The sequence below is a fragment of the Carex rostrata genome, chromosome 33, assembly GCF_964058835.1.
Source record: "Carex rostrata chromosome 33, lpCarRost1.2, whole genome shotgun sequence".
NCBI lineage: Eukaryota > Viridiplantae > Streptophyta > Magnoliopsida > Poales > Cyperaceae > Carex > Carex rostrata.
This window is the reverse complement of record NC_135950.1, coordinates 3,258,279-3,280,523: the sequence shown is the minus strand read 5'-3', so window position 1 is coordinate 3,280,523 and position 22,245 is coordinate 3,258,279. Positions and strand designations below refer to the sequence as shown.

Below are 22,245 nucleotides of genomic sequence, written 5' to 3'. Positions count from 1 at the left end.
GACCCAGCTATTGTTTCCGGTTGCCTTGCTAAGGTTCTCCGCAACGTGTTGCATACACAACCTGTGCACACACTCGCCAGTATGTGTTGACCAACCGTATTCTTCATGATCAAAAACATATTTTATTCCTTTGTGCTGGTCTGATATTACAGAGAAAAACTTTGTTGGCCCAACCACCCGTCTTCTTAAAAATTGCATAAAGAATCCCCAGTTCTCACCATCCTCTTTCCGAACAATTGCAAACGCCAAAGGCAACAGCTGGTTCTCAGCATCATATGCACATGCTATCAGTAGCCTCCCCTCGTAACGGCCAGACATGAAGCATGCATCAATGCTGATAACGGGTCTGATGAATGGCACAGCTTGGATACAAGGACCAAAAGCCCATGCAATGCCCTTGAATTGTTGAACTCCCTCTATTAGTACTCCATTCTTATCATAAATGGGGCCATGCCACCGCTGAAATACAGTGCCGGGATTTGTACTTGCCATAGCCTGGAGCAATGGTGTCAGATAGTTGTATGAATCCTTCCAACTACCGAATATTCTGCAAATCGCAAGTTCACGACCTCTCCACAACCTGTTATATTTTGGGATTACATGTATGTATTTGTGTCTGACGGCCATAGCCACCGCCTTGATGCTCATCGATGGGTCCAACTTAATGTCTGCCTCAATTGCATCGGCAATTAGTGATGCTGTCAGGTTTGAATGGTCTGTCCTTGTGGACGCAGACTTGCATGTATGAGGTGGTTCACACTTTTTAATTATCCATGCTTCCCCCGAACCCGCAGGGGTTGCATAAAGGCGAAACTCACAACGAGGGGCATTTTTGCATATCACAACCAATCTTTTTGATTCTCTTTTTTCTAATATACATTCCCAGTTGCCGTGAACGTGAGTCTCATAGATTTTCTTTACAAGTTCATCTATGTTGGTATAGACTTGCCCTGGGGCAAGTTCACGATTGTATACAACACGAGGACCAAAGAAACTAATGTCAGCCTCTTCAAAAGCTGTGGTATCGTTGAATGTGGCGACAGGATGCCTATTCCCTCGACCCCTGATTGGGAATTTTTCTTCCCTGGACAAACCTGGTACATTTGCATCACCATCTGATAAGTCATCAGATTCCCAAATTCCTTGGTATTCATCTCCGGTTTCCATTTCTCTTTCCGGTATGGCATCAATAGCATCAACATCAATATTAGTATCATTTGGATTAACGGATAACTGTATCGGTAATGACTCTGGTATAGCTGGAAATGTAGGGATTATGGGTGTCTGTCTGGGCGGTGGTGGTGGTGGTGGTACAACTTCAGTAAACTCACGGGAGTTATGGTACCCCGGGTTGTCATAACAGGGACTGTGGTACCCCTGGTTGTCATGAGGGGAGTGGTGGTACCCCTGACTGTCATGAGGGGAGTGGTGGTACCCCTGGCTGTCATGAGGGGAGTGGTGGTACCCCTGGCTGTCATAAGCCGAATTGTCATAACCTGAAGGTCCAGCAGGGGGAGCCCTAGAAGGTCCAGCCCCAGCCGCACTAAAAGGTCTAGCCCCGGCCTGGGGAACCCTCCTGGAATATAAGTCTATCATAGCGACCCCCCTAGACTCAAATTGTTGGTACACAGCCTTCCACAACTCCTCATCTGTTATAGGAAAACTCACAAAGTAAGGTCTACCCGCCCCAGCCCGTTGTGTGTCAATTCGGGTAGCCAATTCTAATTCATACCGGTCGGGGTTCACACCAGTCTTTTCATATACTAGTTGCTTAAGTTCAATAAATGTGGTTCTTTCATTAACCTGCAAGCCGAATGAGGCATCTTTCGAGTAATACACGCCATCTGCACCCTTAATTAGCCTACCGCCCACGTACAGTGCAACCAGCATTTTGTCCTTAACAAACTACATTTAAAAAAAAACATTCATAAGAATTACAGTATAATAGATTCATTATTTTTTGGAATTTAAAAGTTAATTATAATATTACTTAAAGCCTAATTTATAGTTTTTACAGACTGCGGGTATAATAATTATTAATTAAAAATTAAACATAAAATAATTAAATAAAAAATAATATACCTGTAGCAATCGCCTCTAAATCGCTTAAAATCGCTTCAAAATCGCTCTCTCTTTCTTCTCTGTGGTTTAATAAATGATACTGTGCTAGAGAGACAGCAGACAGAGCTGCTATATGGCAGCATAGTGGACCGCCCCAATTACCGGCGGTCTGGTCCCTACTGGACCGCCCAGGGTCCTGGCGGTCTGGTATGGAATCGGACCGCCCCAATTACCGGCGGTCTGGTCAGATTTAAAAAAAAAAAAATTGTCAGGTTATTATTGTAAAAATGTTTTTTTTTTTGGGTATTAATAAAAATGGCCGCACCGTGTGTTTCTTTAATTTATATATATTCTTGAAAAAAATCTCGTTAGGAGATTGATTGATGAAGAGACGAAATTTGACACATGCAGAATTGGCTACTCTGATTGTGAAACATATTATTTTATGGCAAACAATTCTGAAAATTAAATTAATTTACAAAAATGTAGGACTTTTAAATTCTCATAGGTCCCTCAGAAATTTCCTATAAAGCCTTTTGAATCATTTTGAATCATTTTTTTCTTTTTCTTTTTTCCAATCATTGGATTCCATATTTACATATGACTTAATAGTTAAGGATCAAATGAGAAAAATGAAGCAACATTCTGAAGAGGAGGGAACCGAATCTCCGACCCTCCTGTGGGCAGGAAATTCTTGTCCCTAAAGCCAGTAACACGTTGATCTGGAGTGAGTTTTTTTTTTGGGAATTTTTTGTTTGGCTCACTTATTGTACTGAATCATTCCCGAATTATACTCAAATCAAGCAAAAAAAATATTCATTTTTTTCACGGAGTTGAGATGTGCCATGGCGTCATGGTTTCTTACTGCCTTCTCATTTTTTTAAATTGCAAGATTTCTTATTTTTAAAATATTTTTTAATTTTCTTATGAATAAATATTTCAAAGTAGGAATTCTACCAATCTAAAACTAGTTTGTATTTTTTCCCTTTAAATTTTTTTTAGTAAAATATAAAAAGTTTTTACAAAAAAAGATAGAGTATCTTAAAATCTATATATAATAGAAACATTTTATCTACTTTTCGAAAAACTTTTTACATTTTACTAAAGATTTAATATAAGAATTCCCTCTATCTATGCGCCAGATTAAAAAAAAAATACAAAGTTTGGATCAGTATAATTCCTATCGTTTCAAACTTTTTTATTTTTAAAATCGGTAAAAATCCTACCGATCTTTCTACCAATTAAAAATATAATGTACTCTTTCTATTTTTTTTTCTCTTCCTTTTTTCTTAATTTCTAGGAATAAAATATTTCCAAGAGCTAGAGAGGGAGATGGTTTCTTCGCCAGGAAGGAAAGAAAAAGAGAAAAATTAGAGGTGGGGTCCATTGCAAAGAGAAATAGAAAAAATGAACGAAGGAAATGGAGTAAGGATTGGCCATGTGGTCTGTCATGTAGCGAGTCAATTTCTAAATCTTCAAATTCGTTTATTTAATTTGCTGACTGGTCAGCAAATTTCATTTCTATTTTTAAATGTTAATCAATGAAGCTTATTTTATTATGATTGTTGATGCTCATTTTGTTAAGTTTAAATGTCCTAACGATTTGTTTAAGTTTATGTGATCTATCAATTTGTCAAGAATTTGATTTTCATAATTTTTTGTTTAACTATAGACCGTTGTACATTTGATTTAAATGTTTTAATTAGTTTTTATAAAATTTATTCATCCATAACATGCTTTAGCTAATTATTACTAATTAACTATTCTTTATCATTAGTTAACCCATTTTAAAATTATGGGTTATCACATTGTCCCACTGTAATTACCCCTTCTATTAATACAAACGATGACAAAGTAATCCAGCTATCTCGACATAGTAAAAGAGTGTTTGTTGAATGCTTGTATTATATTGTATTAGTAAATTATTTGAGTGTAATGATTTATTTAAATATAAATTGTTGACAATTTAATTTTTTATTAATTTTTTCCTAATTTTTTTAGTACAAAATAAGTTTCTGACACAAAAATCCGAGTTTCCGATTCAATTCACCCAATTTCTACCGATTCCAATTCTACCGATTCGGATTTTTCCTTCTACGGTTAAAATCCTTCTCAAATTAATTAGAATAACATTTTCAAGATATGGCTATTCAACTACTATGATATATACTTTTCGAACTTCAGTATCTCCGAAAAAGAAAACCGTAGAATTTGAATAAAATTAGGCTAACATATGTGAAACTTATTTTATGCCACAATTTTTTTAAATTGTCTCTTTTGTTGTTCGAATTAAATTAAGAGAATAATATATTCATATGAGGAATCCATTGGTGCTATGCATGCAGGAATGCGTATCCTCTGCATTAACTCAACTCAAAAGATAATCTTTTGAGTTAATGAATCTCAAGTGTCTGATTTTAAACGGAGCTAATCCATCTCTTGTCTATAACATAGAGGTCCTTTAATATTGGTGTAAATCTAGTATACACGAATCTTAAAATAGATTTTAAAACAGATTGAATGGTTGAGATGCATTAACTCAAAAGATTCATTAACTTTTGAGTTAATGTAGAGGATACGAATTCATGCATGCAGAGTATCGCTTTATTATTGTTGTTCTTTTATGATTATTCTTGTTGTTGTTGTTGTTATTATTATTATTATTATTATTATTATTAGGGACACTCATGGGTTGGCAGGGACTATCTATTAATTAATGGTTAACTAAATAATCAACAGTCATAAGCCCCTTTTTTGATATAAATTTGATTGGAGTTTTGGAAGCCAATGCCTTCTCCATGAAGGAAGAGAAAGGAGAGAGAAGATATTTAATGAGGTAGGGTCCACTTGTAAAAGAAACTAAGAGAAAAGGGAGACAATTAAAGAGAAAACAAAGAGCAAAGATGACTAGATGAGCCACTATGTGACTTGAATAATATAACAGAGGCTAAGGCTACCCTCCTTATCATCCTCACTTGTCATAATTTGTCTTCATTTTCCAAAGAAATATATGGTATGGATTAACCTTTTTTTTCTTAATACAAAGGTCTAAACTTTGGTTTTGTTAGGCAATTTGAATGAATGTATGTCCATATACCAGAGAGAAACTTATGTACCTTGTAAATTATTATTGTGAATTGTGTTGACTTAATTAATTCATTGAAGGCTTCAAGTGGAAAAGTAATTCTCTCAAAGAAGTTAGGGCCATGTGGTGGTACTGGCGGCTCAGCAAAAGATATGGACATCACCGGCATCACTCGCATTGTTAAGGTCAGTGTTCGACATGCTTGGGTTGTTGATGCACTTACCGTGCATTTTCTGCGTAATGGTAAGGAGGAAAGCACCGATCAGTGGGGCGGAGGAGGAGGAAGTTTGTCAGAGGTATTACAACTTAATTTGTTAATTAATTTTCTACCCTATAACAAACTTCTATATATTATGATTAATTAATATAGGTGGAATTTTTTGTAGTTCACTCTTCAGCCATCCGAATACATTACCTCTGTTAAAGGCCATATGGGTTCCTTTTTTGGATATTTTGTTGTTAGATCACTCAAATTTGAGACGAATTTTGGATCTTACGGACCATACGGCAAGGAGGAAGGAACTCCTTTTGAACTTCCGGCGATTAATGGTAAAGTTATCGGTTTCTATGGACGGTGTGCAACATGGCTTGACACACTTGGAGTTTATGTTGACATGGTAAGTAAATTATTATTGTCTATTAACTTCAATTTATCTTTGTTTAATTTGTACGAGATTGATCTTCTCTTCTTCCTGTGACCTATTGCAATTAATTAATCAACTTGTTCAGATTTTATCTCGTTGGATTGTTGAACTTGATTATTTTTAATTTTAATTTGGTGGAATCTGTCAGGAGATGGATCCGGTCGAGAGATTAATTACCGGATTTAAGCAGTTCAAGACCGAGGTGTACGAGTGAGTATATATGCATATATATAACTGACATATTCCATTTATGAAATATTTTCTTTTTGGAGGCTGATTTTGTATTCTTTCATTCTATGATCTGTAATTCTTTTGAGATTTTTATATGGCTTGTTTATGATCTTTCTAATTTCTGAATTTTTTTCAGCAAGAAGCCAAATGTGTTTGGTCCTCTCAAAGATAGAGAATGGCCCAAGGTATGATTTATATATGTAGTTTGTTTTTCAAGTTCTTTGAACTCACACCTGAAATTTTTCATGATTAAATCTTTTTGATACTCTGTATTTGGCTACAGCAGAATAATTATATACACTAATTTCCGTTTAATTAATACAGTAGTTGATAATTAAGTATCTTGAATTCATTTCTTTACTCATCATTTGAAATTTTCAAAATACACATTTATCCATAGAGTGCAAACTGGTATTTAAAATGTATACTTGTTGTTTTGAACTGTGGAACTCATTATTTGAATTGCTCTAAACCACAAACATGACTTCATTTGCATGATAATGCACATTTGAGGATTGAAATGTTTCAAATTTTGAAACTTGCCATAGTTTCCTCAATGCAATTTGTTTGGTTTTTGTGTGACAGTTTATGTTGTTTACCTGCTCGGACTCGCGTGCTTGCCCGTCAATCACGCTCGGGTTCCAGTCCGGTGAGGCCTTCACTGTTCGCAACATTGCCAGCATGGTCCCTTCCTTTGACAAAGTAAATTTCAATAAATATAAATATGATGAAATTATTATATGTTAGTTTCCTTTCAATAAAATTTGATTTAGTGATTTCTGTGGATGAATGCAGAACAAATACACCAGTGAAGGATTTGCAATTGAGTATGCTGTTTTGCACCTCAAGGTAAGACCTTCAAGTAAAAATAATAAGAAGGAATAAGTAAAAAATAATTTAATACATTAATTAATTTGACAGTAGTAAATAATTTGATACATTAATTAGTGCATCAAAACTTGATAAGAGAGTCCAATTAAGTAAAGGAAGCAGCTAATTGGGTCCGATGTCCATTGGACCCAAAGTGGTTCCAATTGATTCGCTAACTGTCAGATCTGCTTTAAGATTTGTGCCCACAATTTCGCGTCTGCTTTAAAATCCGTATACATGAATTCTAAAGCAGATCCGACAGTTACCGAACTCATTAGAACCACTTTGGGTCCAATGGGCATCGGACCCAAGCAGATCTCTTAAGTAAAACATATATGTCTCCCTGGTATTACCAGACTTTTTAATAGTTATGGTAGAACTTCTAATTGGTCCAAATTGTAGAAGGTCCAATCAATGGATAAACAAAATCAATGTTCTTCATTGTAATCAGGGGCGGACCCAAAATTTTAGCCAAGGGGGGCAAAAAAATATCGAACCGGGTTTAAATAGTTAATCAGGTTTTAATCCATTAACTAATGAGGTACTTGATAAAAAAAACATTGCTTTAACTTATACTTTTCAATACTCTGACTTGTAATTTCTGATTCTCTAACCTATAATTATAATTATCAATCATAATTCAAAAAAATTATTTTAATTTTAACTCTAAATTTAACCTGAATTACAATTCAAACATCCAGAGGGGGTAAAAAAAATTTCAGGAGAGGGGCAAAGTCGATCGTAACATCCCAATCTCCACTAAAACTCAAAATCCATGGGACCCCTGGAATACTCTAGGTCCGCCCCTGATTATATATAATGAATGTAAGAGTAAAAAAACTATAATGCAATATTTACCGGTGGGCACAACTCATAATATATTGATTTGTGAAGCTATTTTTTTTAGTATGAGGGTTTGTAAACATCATTGAGTTGTTTAATTAGGTGGAGAACATAGTGGTGATTGGACATTCCAAGTGTAATGGAATTAAGAAGCTCATGACCATCAAATATGATGGAAACAACAGCCCGTAAGTCTGTATATATGCAAATTACATATTTTCTATTATATATATTTTGTTAGATTTAATTAATATCTGTTCACAACTTGAGTAATTTATTTTCAACTGAAAAACATTAATTATGCATAGATATAGTTAATTAATTAATGCATTATAGCCAATCAGCAAACTAATTAATTCCTCCTTAACTGAATATCTATGAAAATGTTTGTCCATCTTGAGTGAATTAATTAAGCACTGCTTGTACTATATATATACTAATTAATGTTGTCATTTTAATTTTGACAAACTTCTCCGTCTTACGATTTTTAAACTAAACAGTGAGAATATTTATTGGGCGAATATAGTCCCTGCAAGAATAAAGGTTAAAGCTGAACACAGCACCATGTCCTTGGATGATCAATGCGCCATTTGTGAAAAGGTACAAGTTAATTTGTACTAACATATATATTTGTCTTTCAAATCTTTTCCACTTTCTTTTTAATTTCTTGGTTGATTAATCCAGTCCCACCCGAAAAGAAATATGTTAAATAAATAAATTATTAACACTACAACAAAGTAGACACTTTTTGCGAGAAAAAAAGTACTTTTACGACGGTCGTCCATCGCAAAAAGAAAAAATTGAACAATGAAAGTAGTCCGTCGCAAAAAATCACTTTTTTATCCTCGCGAAAAGTGTCTCATTCTTGTTGTGTAAGTACATATATAAATGAAGTGGAATTGTGACTTGCATTAGCAGATGTCCCATTTTTAAGTTATTTTCGCAGCGTGGATGATAACTGATACTACTTAAAGTTGGTTAGCTAGAGCAAAACCATATGAGTGTGTAATCGATCGGTGTGATTTTAGATTAAAAAAATTGCTACAAGAGTGAAAAGAAACACTTGCATATATAATAACAACAATAATACTAAATTGCACGCTATAAAATTTCAGGAAGCTGTGAAAGTATCAATAGAGAACCTGAAGACGTACCCGTTTGTGATGGAACAGTGGAAGAAAGGAAAGCTCAAGCTGTTTGGAGCTCACTACGACTTCGTCAACGGCACATTTGAGATCATCAAATAATTTAATTACACTGCTAGCTGCATCAAGACATGCATCATGCACATTTGTTTGAACTTGTGATAATTAAGTAGTACATGAATATGTAACTTAACCTGGTGGCATTGTATGATGCATTTTGATCTATTCCTTGTCCCCATCTTAGTAATTAATTTATAAATGAAGAGCAAAACTAGAGTGTGATCTGCTCACCAAGAGGGCACGTTTCATTATATATATCAGTTTAATTTGTTAGAAATATTAATTTAGTTATTCTTTTCCTTAGGTTATTCCAACGTAAATGATATGCATAATCCTATATTTAGATCCGTGTTTTTTGTGACAAGACAAGATATATGATTTAAGAAAGAGATAAAGTAATGAAATGATATATTGTATTGATCTATCTTTAGTACATATATGCATATACATCATGCATTTATAGCCATGATTTATAAGTTAACAACTCTATAACACTGTGTACTGATCCTCTATTACAAGACAATAATTGTGTGATTCTTTTTCTTATTAATTAATACTCAAGCCAGCAATTGTTTTCTGCACATAAATTTATGACAAAACTTCAATGAGAAATAACATGACTTTAAGATATAATTTGGAAATTAATTTCAAAACATATATATATATAAATCCGAGTAGCCTATTGTTAGACTGTAAAAGCAAAAACCCTAAACCTCAAATTCCAAACTTGTTCCATTTACTATAGCTAGTTATTTAGATTCATAGGATGATTAATTAAACCCTACCATTCCTCCCAAATAGTTCTCTTGTTTGTAAAATCAGCAGTGAATCTACTATCACTTTGAGATTCTATGAAAAAGCTTCAGAAGTCTAGGCAACCCAAGAAAATCAGAACAATTAAGTCTCCCTTAAAAATGTAATAGATATATATATGGTGATTCATTCTTTCGTTCAGAGGCTGCAAACAAAGTAAAAAGGGATCTGCGATCTAATCTGAAATTACATGATAATGTACGTCATCAGATATTAATTCATTCTCTAGATGAAGTATTAAAATTGTTTACTTGAATAAAAGGTATTTTATATCCAGTTATTATATTAGTGATTTGCTGGGGGTCTCCAATTAAAAATACAACTGGCTTCAAACTGGTACAAGAAGCCTGAATGAAAGACTTTGCTACCACTCAATTGATCAAATAAACAGTAAATTAGATTAACTAGGGCCTAATTGACAATACAACAAGAATAAATATTAAGCCAGAAGCACAGTTATAAAAACCTTTCTTAAGCAAGTACAATTTTAAAAACAAAATAAAAAAAAACAAATAAAACACTTTTGATCTCAAAAGTCAAAAGGTAAGCAGATTAACACTACTTCAAGACTGGACCTTTTCTTTTTTCTTGCCATTGGTTCTAACTTTCAAATGGAGTGCTATTGATTTCGCTGCTTCAGGAATAGATGGTAGTTTGGAGCACTTTGGCCTAAATAAAAAAAAAAATACACAAGTTTAACAAGTGACTGAGAAAATAGAAAGAATAAATTGCAACTTCTGGTAAATAATTGAATAACTCAAGTGAATACCTTTTAACTGAAATTTGAATTAGATCAATTGAGTCTTCATAGTCATCTTCCTGCAGTTAAAAAATGTTTCTAAGAGAACTTGAACATCACATAGTTTAGTTTTATATTATGCAAATAGTTTACGAGTGAGCCTATGGTACTATGCATAGCACAGATGGGTCCGTACTACCGATCAATATATTTTTTAAATACTAACAGTCGATCCGAACCGTTCAACATGATTTCCATATGAATATGTACTTGCAGACCAAATTTTACATTTTTTAGAATTGTTTTACTATATTTTAAGATACGTAGAAAATCACTTGATCTGAAAATTCTGGACCATCCAAAAACAGTGATTTTCTACCTATCTTAAAAAATAGTAAAAAAATTCCCAAAAATGTAAAATTTGGTTTGCAAGTATATATTCATATTGAAATCATGTTGAATGGTTCAGATCAACCGTTAGGATTTTCAAAACAAAGATATTGATCTGTAGTACGGACCTATCCGTGCTATGCATAGCACCATAGACTCACTCACAATCAATTGTTTATCTCATGTCTAGTAAAGAGAAAACCTTCTATGCCTATTTACATCTAAAAATCAAATGTGTCAGCCATTTTTTTGTGGCATGTTAATAGATAACAGAAACAAACATAGAAATAAATGAATAAATAGAGGAACATTTACTTGCTCTAAAGAATCAGAAGGTTTCTCAGAATCTGACAGCTCTTGCTCTTTGTTAGAAGCAAGATTAAGCCGTTTCCTCTTATTTGATCCTGCATTCAATTGCTTCTTATCCCGTATCTGTCAGACCAAAAACATAATTAGGGGTAAAATTGGTATTATAGAAGTCCACTAATCCCAATTCAAGCAAAATTGAAGCAAAATTAGTACTAATTGAATTTGAATTCTAAATATGAAAGGCAGAACCTTCCAAATGGAGCCGTTTTGAATCAAAATCATAGCAGATTAGGGGTAAAATTGGGATTATTGAAGTCCAATAATCCCAATTTAGGCTTAATTTAAACAAATTGAGGCCGAATTTAGTTAAAACTAATTGAATTTGAACCTTCCAAATGGAGCCTTTCCGAATCAAAATCTTAGCAGATTTCCACCCGGGCGTGCTTGTATCAATAACAGTTGCCTCGGTTCGACCTTTCATGCCCGAACCCGCTTCAATCCTCTTTTTCCCCTTCTTCTTCTTCTTTTTCTTCTTCTCTTGAACTCGGTGATTTTTCTTGATAGCCTTGATCGTGAGATCCGCCATATCAGCATTTGTGACGATATTCTTCAAAATGCAAATTTTAGGTGTAGGTTGCTTGCGTAAACCTCGTTTAGAATTGAAATTTGAGATGGGATTTGAATGGAGAGGATCCATGACAAAGAGATCAGATAAGATGGTAGTTATCACATCAGAATTAGATGAAATAATTTGTGAATCGGGGTTAGGGTTAGGGTTTGAGGAAGGAGGAATGGAGTCGTTTAAACCCTTGAGAGTGTGAAGGCGATCGAGCCATGTGGAACTGGATTTTGCGTTTGGGAGAGAACAGAGCATTTTGTTGCTGCCGCTGAGAAGTAGCCACTAGATTTGCCCTCTGATCGGAACGCCTAAGGGTCTGATCAGAACAATAAAGGTGTTAGAGTTCAATTGATTTCAATTCAATAGTATTCAATAGAGATGATTTATAATTGAAATTTGTTGATCGGAATAAAAATAAACCAGAATTGAATTCTTCTCTATTTATTGATTGAAATGTACACGTAATAAAAGAGAAATTATTTCATTAGAGTAAATGACTTTTATGCCCTTAAAGTATATACTTAAATCCATTCAATTTGTAGCTTAAAGTAATTTATCAAACAAATAGTTCAACTAGTTTTGGACATAAAATGTTTATATCTGAGTTGGTACTGATACCAAATGGTACCAATCTTACTGGTACGAACAATATTCAATTGGTTTAACATTTAAAAATGCATTGGACAAAACATCACTAAAAACCAACTGATACATTAAAAATAAAACATCTTGCTGGTAAAAAACAAACTGGTACATAAAAAGTAAATAAAGATGACCTAAGCAAAAACATAAAGTAAAATACCTTGCTGCTGACAGAAAAAAAATCAAGTATTAAATGAAAAAGGCAGACCATAGTGCTTGGAAAACATTCACTAGACTACAAAATGCTCAACTAAAAAAATACTTGAGGTTATCTGTTTGTTGATTTATCATAACTTTTTATTTTATTTTTTTGCATCGTCACCTAGAATGAATGAAAGATCAAAGACCATACATCTTAACTAAATAAAATATTGCTTGCACATAATCCAGTCATATATCTTTTTTGATGGTAAATAAGATCATGCATCAAGCATCATCACTTGTAGCAAAGTGTTTATTAGCCAAGTAAAAGTGTACCAAGTTAGCTGTCAAGTAGATCTTAATTTGATTCATATATATCAGCAATTAACAGCTGAGATGCTGTATAAACAAAGGCTATACAAAGTAAGGTTAAAACCATGGTTCCAAAAATCGGCCGATTCCGAGTTTTACCCGAGTCTCGTGCCTGTGCGAGTTTCTCAGCAAAACTCGGATGAACAGTGCTTGACTCGGCCGAGTTTTACCGAGTTGAGCCGATTTGAGCCGATTTCATTTCAAAAAATTCCGATTTCCTACTAACCTGGACTGTGCTCTGTCGTAGGAGGAGATGAGTCCCTGGAGGAGAAGGCTGAAGACCGGCTGAGGAGAAGTTTCATGGAGGTCGCTGAGGAGTCGCTCCTGTTTCTTCGTGAACGGGAGAGAAGGGAAAAAGGGAAGGAAGAGAGGTGCGTGGGGTCCACTGTCGGTGAAACACGGGAAGAGAAAAGGAGATAAATAGGGGTGCCGGACGAATTCGTATCCTCTGAGTTAACACAAATTTAGAGTTAAGATCTGACCGTCCAATTCAAATCCGCACTAATATTAATGGCCTCATGCATAATAGGCATGGGCCTGATCACACGGCCTAAAAAATTAACTCAACAGGTGCGTTAATGCAGATGATATGGATTCGGTGCCGGACCCGAAATTTTTATTCAAATGGGTTTAAATCCCTTCCTTTCATCAATTTAAAAATTAAAGTGTAGGATGAGTTCAAGATTCGTGTTGAGATTAAATCCAATGGTCCAAGCAATCCAGAACTTAATATGTATTCATTTAATTTATTAAAAATCTGCTTTAGTCCAAATTTCGAATCGAAGATTCGTAACAATTTATAATGTCGTACGAATATTATTACGTGTTTATAATTTAATTTTTAAATCTCACTAATTAAATTTCGAGTACTATCAGAATCGGATGTCGTACGAGTATTATCAAAATCGGATGAATCAACCGGAATCGGATGAATCGGATCGGTAACTCGGGTTTTTTTGGCAGAAGCCTTGTTTTGTACCCAAAAAGTAAGAAAAAATTGATAAAAATAATTTATAAAAAAACTATATTAATTAAGACAATATTACACTCAAATAAGATAAAATATAACACCATAAATAAAGTGTAAATATTTAATAAATCTAAAATTCATTGCAATCATGAAACTAAGAAAGGGAATAAATTAAATTATGTAAATAAATAAATAATTGAATTCTAACTAAGAGTAATTAAATTAGGAATTATAAATTGATTTAGTAGTTATATGTATATATATATATAGAGTTAGGCTGGGGTGCTATGCATAGCATAGTGGTCTCTATGCTACGGCTCAATATTCGAGTTTTCAAAATCCAAACGGTCGATCCGAACCGTTCATCTTATTCTCCATATTAATATCTGCTTGGAGACCAAATTTTATAATTTTCTGAATTTTTTTACTATTTATTAAGCCACTTTGAAAATCGCTAATCCAACGGTTTTACTGTTTTGTGCAGCCACCGTTGGATCAACAATTTTGTAAAATACTTAATAAATAGTAAAAAAATTCAGAAAAATGTAAAATTTGATCTCCAAGCAGATATTAATATGGAGAATAAGATGAACGGTTCGGATCGACCGTTTGGATTTTGAAAACTCAAATATTGAGCCGTAGCATAGAGGCCTCTATGCTATCCATAGCACCCCAACCTAACTCTATATATATATATACAGAGTTCAAAGTGGCTTAATAAATAGCAAAAAAATTCCAAAAAATGTAAAATTTGGTCTCCAAGCAGATATTAATATGGAGAACAAGATGAACGGTTCGGATCGACTGTTTGGATTTTGAAAAATCGAAAATGGGGTGGCAGCACTTCGGGCCAAGTGCTTATGGAAGCACATTAGCCTATCTCTATATATATATATATATAGGGCATGGCTAAATTGCTGCCGGTAGCATTTCAGCGGAGGTGCTGCCGGGGCAATTTAGTAATTTATGATGTCCAAACAATAGAGGATCAAAGCGGATCAAAGCGGTGGCAGTGGAGACAATCCGGGCAGCACAGGAGTTGGCAGCAAGGGCGACAAAGGAGAAGTGGGAGTTCTTGGCACCTCATGGAGTCTTCAGCGGATCCGACAAGGGGGCTAGCGGATCTAGGGTGAAAGGAGCGGACCCTTGGGTAAATAATGGAGCGGATCCAGATCCATTAGAGGGGGCGGACCCAATAGAATAAGGCATGAAAATTTAATTGGATCCAAATGAGCCTACTAAAGGAAAACTGGATCATACTCCAAATGCTTCTGTTTTGGACGACTTTGATTTTGATAGTACTGATGACTTCTCAGAGGATGAGGAGCAGCACTATACATCATGTTTGGTTGTGGCGTAAAAGATAGAATAAGGAGTTTAGACCTTGTTATTCTATCAAACGAGTATTAATTGAGCCGGACTAAAATGACATAACTAGATCTTGAGTTTTTAGGGTTTGTGAGTTCTCAACATATGAGATATGAAACAAGAGAGAGAGTTTTGGCAGAACTTCAACTCTCAAAACGAATTCATTCTCAAAAGGAATGAGAGAGATACTATATATAGCAAACAAGGAATGTGAGTTATGTTTCCAAATTAACCACATGTTCTACCACGTTTTTACCACAATCTAATTTGAATTCGGTCTTGCTCAACAAGGAAAAATTATAGATCTTTCTTTTAAATTTTCATCCATATATAGTACGCCTAAAACGGACTTTGTATGAGGGCGCTATGATCAAAATACGAAACATGCGCAACAGTTTCCATAATATAGTAGTCTAAATTAGAGGTTGAATAATACCCTTAACGGGTATACCCGCCCGTACCCGCCAGCTAGGGTACCCGTGCCCGAGCCCGGGTATGGGTCGGGTACTCGGGTACGCGGGTACGGGCAAAAACCGGACCGGACCCGTTATTTTAGACCAATACCCGAGTTTACCCTACCCGAGTTAACCCGTACCCGACTAAACCCGTACCCGACTACCCGAGTACCCATACCCGAGTACTGTTCATCACAGTTCAAAATTCAAAAAATTTGATTTTTCCCCCCAAAAAAATCAGAAAAAAACCAGAAAAAATCAGGAAAAACCAGAAAAAATAAGAAAAAACCAAAAAAAACCAGAAAAAAACAGAAAAAAAACAGCAAAAAAAAAAAAAAAAAAATACCCGTACCCGCCCTACCCGTACCCGTACCCGCCTTACCCGTCAAGGGTACACGGGTAAGGGTATAGGACGGGTAGGGTATGGGTTTTGAAAATTATACCCGCCATACCCGTACCCGAATACCCTTGTACCCGAGTATACCCGTACCCGAGACGTACCCGTACCCGAGACGGGTATACCCGGGGTACCCGTACCCACCCGAGTTGCAAACCACTAGTCTAAATTAAGCACTATGTTCTATCACGTTTTTTACCATGATCTGTTTCTAATTTGGCTTCCCTGAAATAGTAAAAGTTCTAAATATTTCTTTCACCTTTCCAGAAATATATAGAACGCTAAAAATGGATTTCTTATGAGAGATATGTGAGCCAAATAAGAAATGCTGCACAACCATTTTTTTCAGAAAACGTGGTAAACTATTTTGGGCAAACTTTAAATTATGAAAACTATTTATTAAAATAAACATGGACCATAATTAACAACAACCATTGAGCTTTTGTTTAGTGGGACAAATTCTATTTTTCCTTATTTGAATTAATTAAATACAATTAATCTAATTAATTGTAGTATCATATATAATTATCTCAAATAATTATATTTCTCATATTTTCCTTATTTGAAAATTTTATATTATTCAGATCAAGTGATTTTCTACCTGTCTAAAAAAGTAGTAAAAAAATCCTAAAAAATGTAAAATTTGGTTTGCAAGTACATATTCATATGGAGATCATGTTGAACGGTTCGGATCGACCGTTAGGATTTTGAAAACTCAAATATTGAGCCGTAACCAACTCCATTAGTAATATAGTAGGAATCTTGTGAATAAATTTTTTTTTTATCAATACAATTGTTGACTTTGTCAACCATAAAAACAAAATAAAAATTAAGAGTTAAAGCATTATCTGCATTGAATGGTAATTAGTAAAACAGGTCAGATAATTTACTATTTAAAACACCTCTATGAACTTTTGCTCTATAGCAATTGTAAAACAGTATCTTCCTTTAATTGAAGACGGCTTTTGTAGTAAATACTTTTGTTTTTTTTATATTTTTATTATTTCATTTTTAAGTGAGTTTATTTATGTTTTCCTTCTATTTGTGAAACTTTCTACATTTTTTAGTGAGTTTATTTTTTACAGGTTCAATGAATTTAAATTTTGTGGGCCACAAGATATACCAGTATATCTTTTCAAAAAAAAAAAAAAATTATTGATACAATGAATTTTAATTTTCTGGGCCAAAGGATATACTAGTTTAACTTTTCAAGATTTTATTTTATTATTTTCTTTGTTCATGGAAAAATGGTTATGTATATTATTTTTCCCATATAGGTCCTTTCAAATGTTAAATGGTGACCTTTTTTATAAATTTTGACTAAGTAACTTGGAGCAAAATTATTTTTCCCCAATTAGACATTGAACATTCCTTATTAGTTGTTTTGCATATATTATTTGATTATATGCATTAAAGATCATAGGTAATATTAAAGTAATAACGTGTATGTATTTAATTTGCAGATGTGACTTGGAAAGCGATTTGAAGCTTGGAAATTGGAATGTAGCCTTGTCAATGTTGCAGTTTAATTTATCTAACAAGTTTAATTTTAAGTTTGATCTCATCTTTTGTTATCTTGCAGATGAATTTTTGTTCTCTCATAGAACTGAACTGAGATGTTTAATTTGAATTATTTTATATTATTTTTAAATTATATCTGAATTATTTTTAATTATAAATTGTTAACTCTATCAAACTAAATCTGAATAATTTATTTATCGCTATGCTTCAAAGTCTCATTCGGGACACCGTGTGTTTTTTTAATTAATATTTTATTGGAAAGATATCGTTAGGAGACAAATTGATGAAGTAAAGAGGGGAAAGAGAAATTTGACACATGCAGTTGGTTACAATCTGCGCTGGCACATTTCTGACCATTCATTAAATTCTTGACCAATCAGACTTGTCTCAGTCGCCTGCTCTGATTGTGAAACCTATTATTTTAGGAAAAATTGTGAGAATGCCACTATAAAATTTTGAAATTGTAAGATTGCAACTACAAATTTCAAAATTGTGAGAATGCCACTATAAAAAGTTCATAATTGTGAAAATGCCATTAACAGTGTATTTTTATAATATTTTTATCAAAAAATAACTGAAAAATACTTTTTTGATATACATAATTTTGTATTCCGATTATACCCTTCATACAAAAAAGTAACACTCCAGTTGATATCGCCTTTTCAAATTAATTTTTGATAAAAATATTATAAGAATACACTGTTAATGGCATTTTCACAATTGTGGACGTTTTATAGTGACATTCTCACAATTTTAAAGTTTGTAGTGACAATCTCACAATTTCAAGGTTTTGTAGTGGCAATCTCACAATTTTCCCATTATTTTATGGCAAACATATCTGAAAATTAAATTAACTTACAAAAAACATGTCAATCTAGGAAAACGTTGTTAGAATTAATAAACAAGAAATGTTATTTTCCTCCAAGTTGGCGCCCAACTATGTTCAATTTGATGATTAACCGAAATTTTTATTTATACCATATTAAAAAAGAAAAACACCTCAAATTATGGAGATTTCGAAAAATATCAGGGCCTCCAAGCTAATATGCAGCCTGGGCGCATATTGGTTTGGAGGCCCCTCAAATTTATGTTATTATTTATGTGTATTGATTTTTAACGCTTGTTGTGATATTTATTATACAAATAGCTTCAATTTGGTTTAAATGGTTTTAGACCGAGAATTAAAAGTTTGAAAATTAAATTAGTTTACAAAATGTGTCAATCAACGAAAACGTTGTTAGAATTAAGAAACAAGAACTGTTATTTTTCTCCAAGTTGAAGCCCAACTATGTTCAATTTGACAATTGACCTGTACTTTCAAATTATAATTAATATTTATTTGTGTTGATTTTTAACGCTTGTTGTGATATTTCTTATACAAATAGCTTCAATTTGGATCACAAAATAATTTTCGAAAATGATCACTAAAGATCGATATGATCATTTGCTCTCTTATTCGGAAAAATATTATTAACAAATACCTATGTATTTCTAAATTTCATATCTAATTGACCTTCAATGACAAATTCTTAGGTCCAAAAATATTAAGAGAGAAGTACTAGATGTTTTTTTATTCTATATATTTTATGGAGGAATTTATAAAAATAAAATAAAAAAATCAAGAATACATTACTATGTTTAGGTGTTCCATTGTACAGTGAAATTATTATGTGAACTCCGTTTGTGACAACTTTGTGGTGCCAACTTGGGGTGCCTTAGCAGCTTTCGTTATACATTTTTTTTTTTTTTTAAAAAAGGAGAAACTTGGAGTGTATCAAGAGCTTTCTTTAGATATTTTTGTTCCTCTAATTATAAAAATAAAAGTCATCTACAACATCAATAATTTAGCAACTTTTTCATATCAATTTTAGAATGTTTGTATCCCTAAAAAAAATTGACATTAAAGAATTAATTTGCATAATTGATAATTTTGTAATTACTAACATTATATTTTTTTTTCAAAATTAGTACTTGAAAAATCTGATGTGATATTTTTAAACAAATAACCATTTTAGTAATTTAAATTAACAAGTACTACACACATTATATTAATTAAAATTATAATTACCACATCAATATTTATGGCATGGAGATCTCATAGGATTTGTTTGTTGCCACCTTCCTTGTATCATAGTACAAGACAGCGGATATGGATTAAGAATACAGGATTGGGAATTCATATTCCCTGAGGTAACACAATATTTCTGTTCAGATCGGGACTGTTCAATGATAATCGGATTGGTCCGGATTCTGATTGGACGGTCAGATCTAAACATAATATTTCTGTTACCTCAGAGAATATGACACTTGGATTGAATGGATTGGTAGGTTGGTTTAGGTGCTGTCATAATTGAATAATTGATTTAGGTCCATACTAGAAAGGCTTCGATCCGATTAACGGGTAAAGATATTAACAGAGAAGTTTTGGCTTCATACAACGTACATACAATAGAGTTAAAATAGGGTTTCATGCGGTTTGTGAACTGCATCAAACTAGAATTGCTCTGTCAATATTATTACCCTTATGTTTAACAGGGAAGTTTTCACTTCATACAGCGCACAGATATAACAGGTACATATGATTTTTGAACTGCATGAAGGTAAAACTACTCTGTCAATATCATTATTCCCTATTTACGACTTACGAGATAGATCTGAAACCCTGTTTTTGCTTGGCTGCTTTGCTCTACTGCTCTATTATCGCCTTTTTAGACTTGACAATACAATAATTTCCCTCTCCGAACCTTCCTTCCTTTGACCAAATTCCAATTATATCTATCCTCTAATTTCTCACTTTCCCTTGTCCCGTTATTGCTCTGCTCAATTTCTCTCTCTCTCTCTTTCTCTTTACCTTCTTCCCTATATTCAATTTCGTAAAATTCATTAAGGATGGGTAGTGGCGATTGTGAGTGTAGGCCGCTTGGGTGGCTTCTAGGTCTTCCCTTTGCGTTTCTCGCTCTTCTCGTTTCCATTGTTGGAGTCATCATCTGGATTGTCGGGTAAGTTCTCTCTTTTGTGTAGAAATTAAGCTGAATTGGGGGTAAAGATTTTAACAGAGTAATTTTGGCTTCATGCAGCGCATGAATCATATGCAATGCTGTTTTGATTCTGTGGTTCATGCCTTGCATGAAAACCAAAACTACTCTGTTAAAATCTTTATCGTAGAATTGAAGAAAGGTTCTTGGACTTATATAGTAAATTTTTCTTTGCTATTCTCTCTTTTGTGTAGAAATTAAGCTGAATTGCGGGCTAAAGATTTTTAACAGAGTAATTTTGACTTTATGCAGCGCATGAATCATATGCAATGCTGTTTTGATTCTATAGTTCATGCGCTGCATGAAGCCAAAACTACTCTGTTAAAATCTTTATCGTAGAGTTGAAAGGTTCTTGACTTGATAGTAAATTTTCATTTGGACGCCTGATTTTATGGTATTGTCGAATTAGTCTTTTCAAAACATCTTTTGGGTAGAAATTAAGCTGAATTGTGGGGTGAAGATTTTAACAGATCAATTTTGGCTTCATGCAGCGCATTAATCATTGTTAATGCTGTTTTGATTCTATAGTTCTTGCGCTGCATGAAGCTAAAACTGCTCTGTTAAAATTTTTACCGTAGAGTTGAAGAAAGGTTCTTGGACTTGATATCAAATTTTTCTTTGCTATCATCTCTTTTGTGTAGAGATTAAGCTGAATTGCGGGGTAAAGATTTTTAACAGAGCAATTTTGGCTTCATGCAGCGCATGAATCATATGCAATGCTGTTTTGATTCTATAGTTTTGCGTTGTATGAAGCCAAAAGTGCTTTGTTAAAATCTTTACCGTAGAGTTGAAGAAAGGTTCTTGACTTGATAGTAAATTTTCATTTGGACACCTGATTTTATGGTATTGTCGAATTAGTCTTTTCAAAACATCTTTTGTGTAGAAATTAAGCTGAATTGCGGGGTAAAGATTTTTAACAGAGTAATTTTGGCTTCATGCAGCGCATGAATCATTATGCAATGCTGTTTTGATTCTATAGTTTTGCGTTGTATGAAGCCAAAAGTGCTTTGTTAAAATCTTTACCGTAGACTTGATAGTAAATTTTCATTTGGACACCTGATTTTATGGTATTGTCGAACTAGTCCTTTCAATTATCCACAAAAAGGACATATTATTGTTTGAGGAGAAAATAGCATAAAGAAAGCATCTTTTTGTTTTTCAAAATTGGTAATAAGTGAACAACTTTTTTGTAATTTTGTTTATGCCAGTAAAGTGAACCAGATACCAACATTACTTATTTGTATATAATATTAATATATATGTGCAGGTTGCTTCTGTCATGCATCTGCCCTTGTTGTTTGTGTGTGACTATAGTTGTGGAAATTGCTATTGAGCTCATAAAAGCACCTCTCCATGTCATGAAATGGTTCACTAAGCAGATCCCTTGTTAATCCATATTTCTCATTCTTTATCTTATGCTTATTTTTTAAATATGAGTACACTTTGCAGTATGATTGATTGCTAGTAATATTGTTGTTATATGTCATGCAGCATTATTTTGTGTAAATAAATTTCATCTTTTGTTCAATCTTTTT

The 22,245-nt window shown here is 33.5% G+C and overlaps 3 protein-coding genes and 1 long non-coding RNA gene across 4 annotated transcripts; 2 read left to right on the top strand and 2 right to left on the bottom strand.

Annotated features, from left to right (window-relative positions):
- Positions 1–5,566: 5,566 nt before the first annotated feature.
- LOC144548699 (carbonic anhydrase 2-like) lies at positions 5,567–8,983 on the top strand. Its single transcript, XM_078297430.1, has 8 exons — positions 5,567–5,763; positions 5,939–6,000; positions 6,158–6,206; positions 6,607–6,723; positions 6,817–6,870; positions 7,837–7,922; positions 8,235–8,334; positions 8,850–8,983. Exons 1-8 carry the CDS (start codon positions 5,578–5,580, stop codon positions 8,979–8,981), a joined length of 786 nt encoding a protein of 261 aa, XP_078153556.1. The 5' UTR covers positions 5,567–5,577; the 3' UTR covers positions 8,982–8,983.
- A 1,202-nt stretch (positions 8,984–10,185) lies between these two features.
- LOC144548461 (uncharacterized) lies at positions 10,186–13,344 on the bottom strand. The gene is made up of 5 exons (XM_078297133.1): positions 13,191–13,344; positions 11,579–12,125; positions 11,197–11,313; positions 10,522–10,571; positions 10,186–10,421 (listed from the first exon to the last, which is right to left on the bottom strand). The coding sequence occupies exons 2-5, from the start codon at positions 12,062–12,064 to the stop codon at positions 10,316–10,318; spliced, it is 759 nt and encodes a 252-aa protein (XP_078153259.1). The 5' UTR covers positions 12,065–12,125; positions 13,191–13,344; the 3' UTR covers positions 10,186–10,315.
- Positions 13,345–20,396: 7,052 nt separating this feature from the next.
- On the top strand, positions 20,397–22,245 carry LOC144548464 (signaling peptide TAXIMIN 1). The gene is made up of 2 exons (XM_078297136.1): positions 20,397–20,674; positions 21,978–22,245. The coding sequence occupies exons 1-2, from the start codon at positions 20,565–20,567 to the stop codon at positions 22,099–22,101; spliced, it is 234 nt and encodes a 77-aa protein (XP_078153262.1). The 5' UTR covers positions 20,397–20,564; the 3' UTR covers positions 22,102–22,245.
- On the bottom strand, positions 21,323–21,968 carry LOC144548465 (uncharacterized). Its single transcript, XR_013509368.1, has 2 exons — positions 21,767–21,968; positions 21,323–21,542 (listed from the first exon to the last, which is right to left on the bottom strand). It is a non-coding gene; the product is annotated as an uncharacterized LOC144548465 (long non-coding RNA).

Excerpts from the sequence above, each read along its gene's own strand:
- LOC144548464 (XM_078297136.1), top strand. The coding sequence starts at position 20,565 with ATGGGTAGTGGCGATTGTGAGTGTAGGCCGCTTGGGTGGCTTCTAGGT. Across the intron at positions 20,675-21,977 it reads GTCATCATCTGGATTGTCGG|GTTGCTTCTGTCATGCATCT; the intron begins GTAAGTTCTCTC and ends ATATATGTGCAG.
- LOC144548699 (XM_078297430.1), top strand. The coding sequence starts at position 5,578 with ATGGGTTCCTTTTTTGGATATTTTGTTGTTAGATCACTCAAATTTGAG. Across the intron at positions 5,764-5,938 it reads TTGGAGTTTATGTTGACATG|GAGATGGATCCGGTCGAGAG; the intron begins GTAAGTAAATTA and ends GGAATCTGTCAG. Across the intron at positions 6,724-6,816 it reads TGGTCCCTTCCTTTGACAAA|AACAAATACACCAGTGAAGG; the intron begins GTAAATTTCAAT and ends GGATGAATGCAG.
- LOC144548461 (XM_078297133.1), bottom strand. The coding sequence starts at position 12,064 with ATGCTCTGTTCTCTCCCAAACGCAAAATCCAGTTCCACATGGCTCGAT. Across the intron at positions 11,314-11,578 it reads GGAAAGGCTCCATTTGGAAG|ATACGGGATAAGAAGCAATT; the intron begins GTTCAAATTCAA and ends TTGGTCTGACAG. Across the intron at positions 10,572-11,196 it reads CTTCTGATTCTTTAGAGCAA|GAAGATGACTATGAAGACTC; the intron begins GTAAATGTTCCT and ends TTTTAACTGCAG.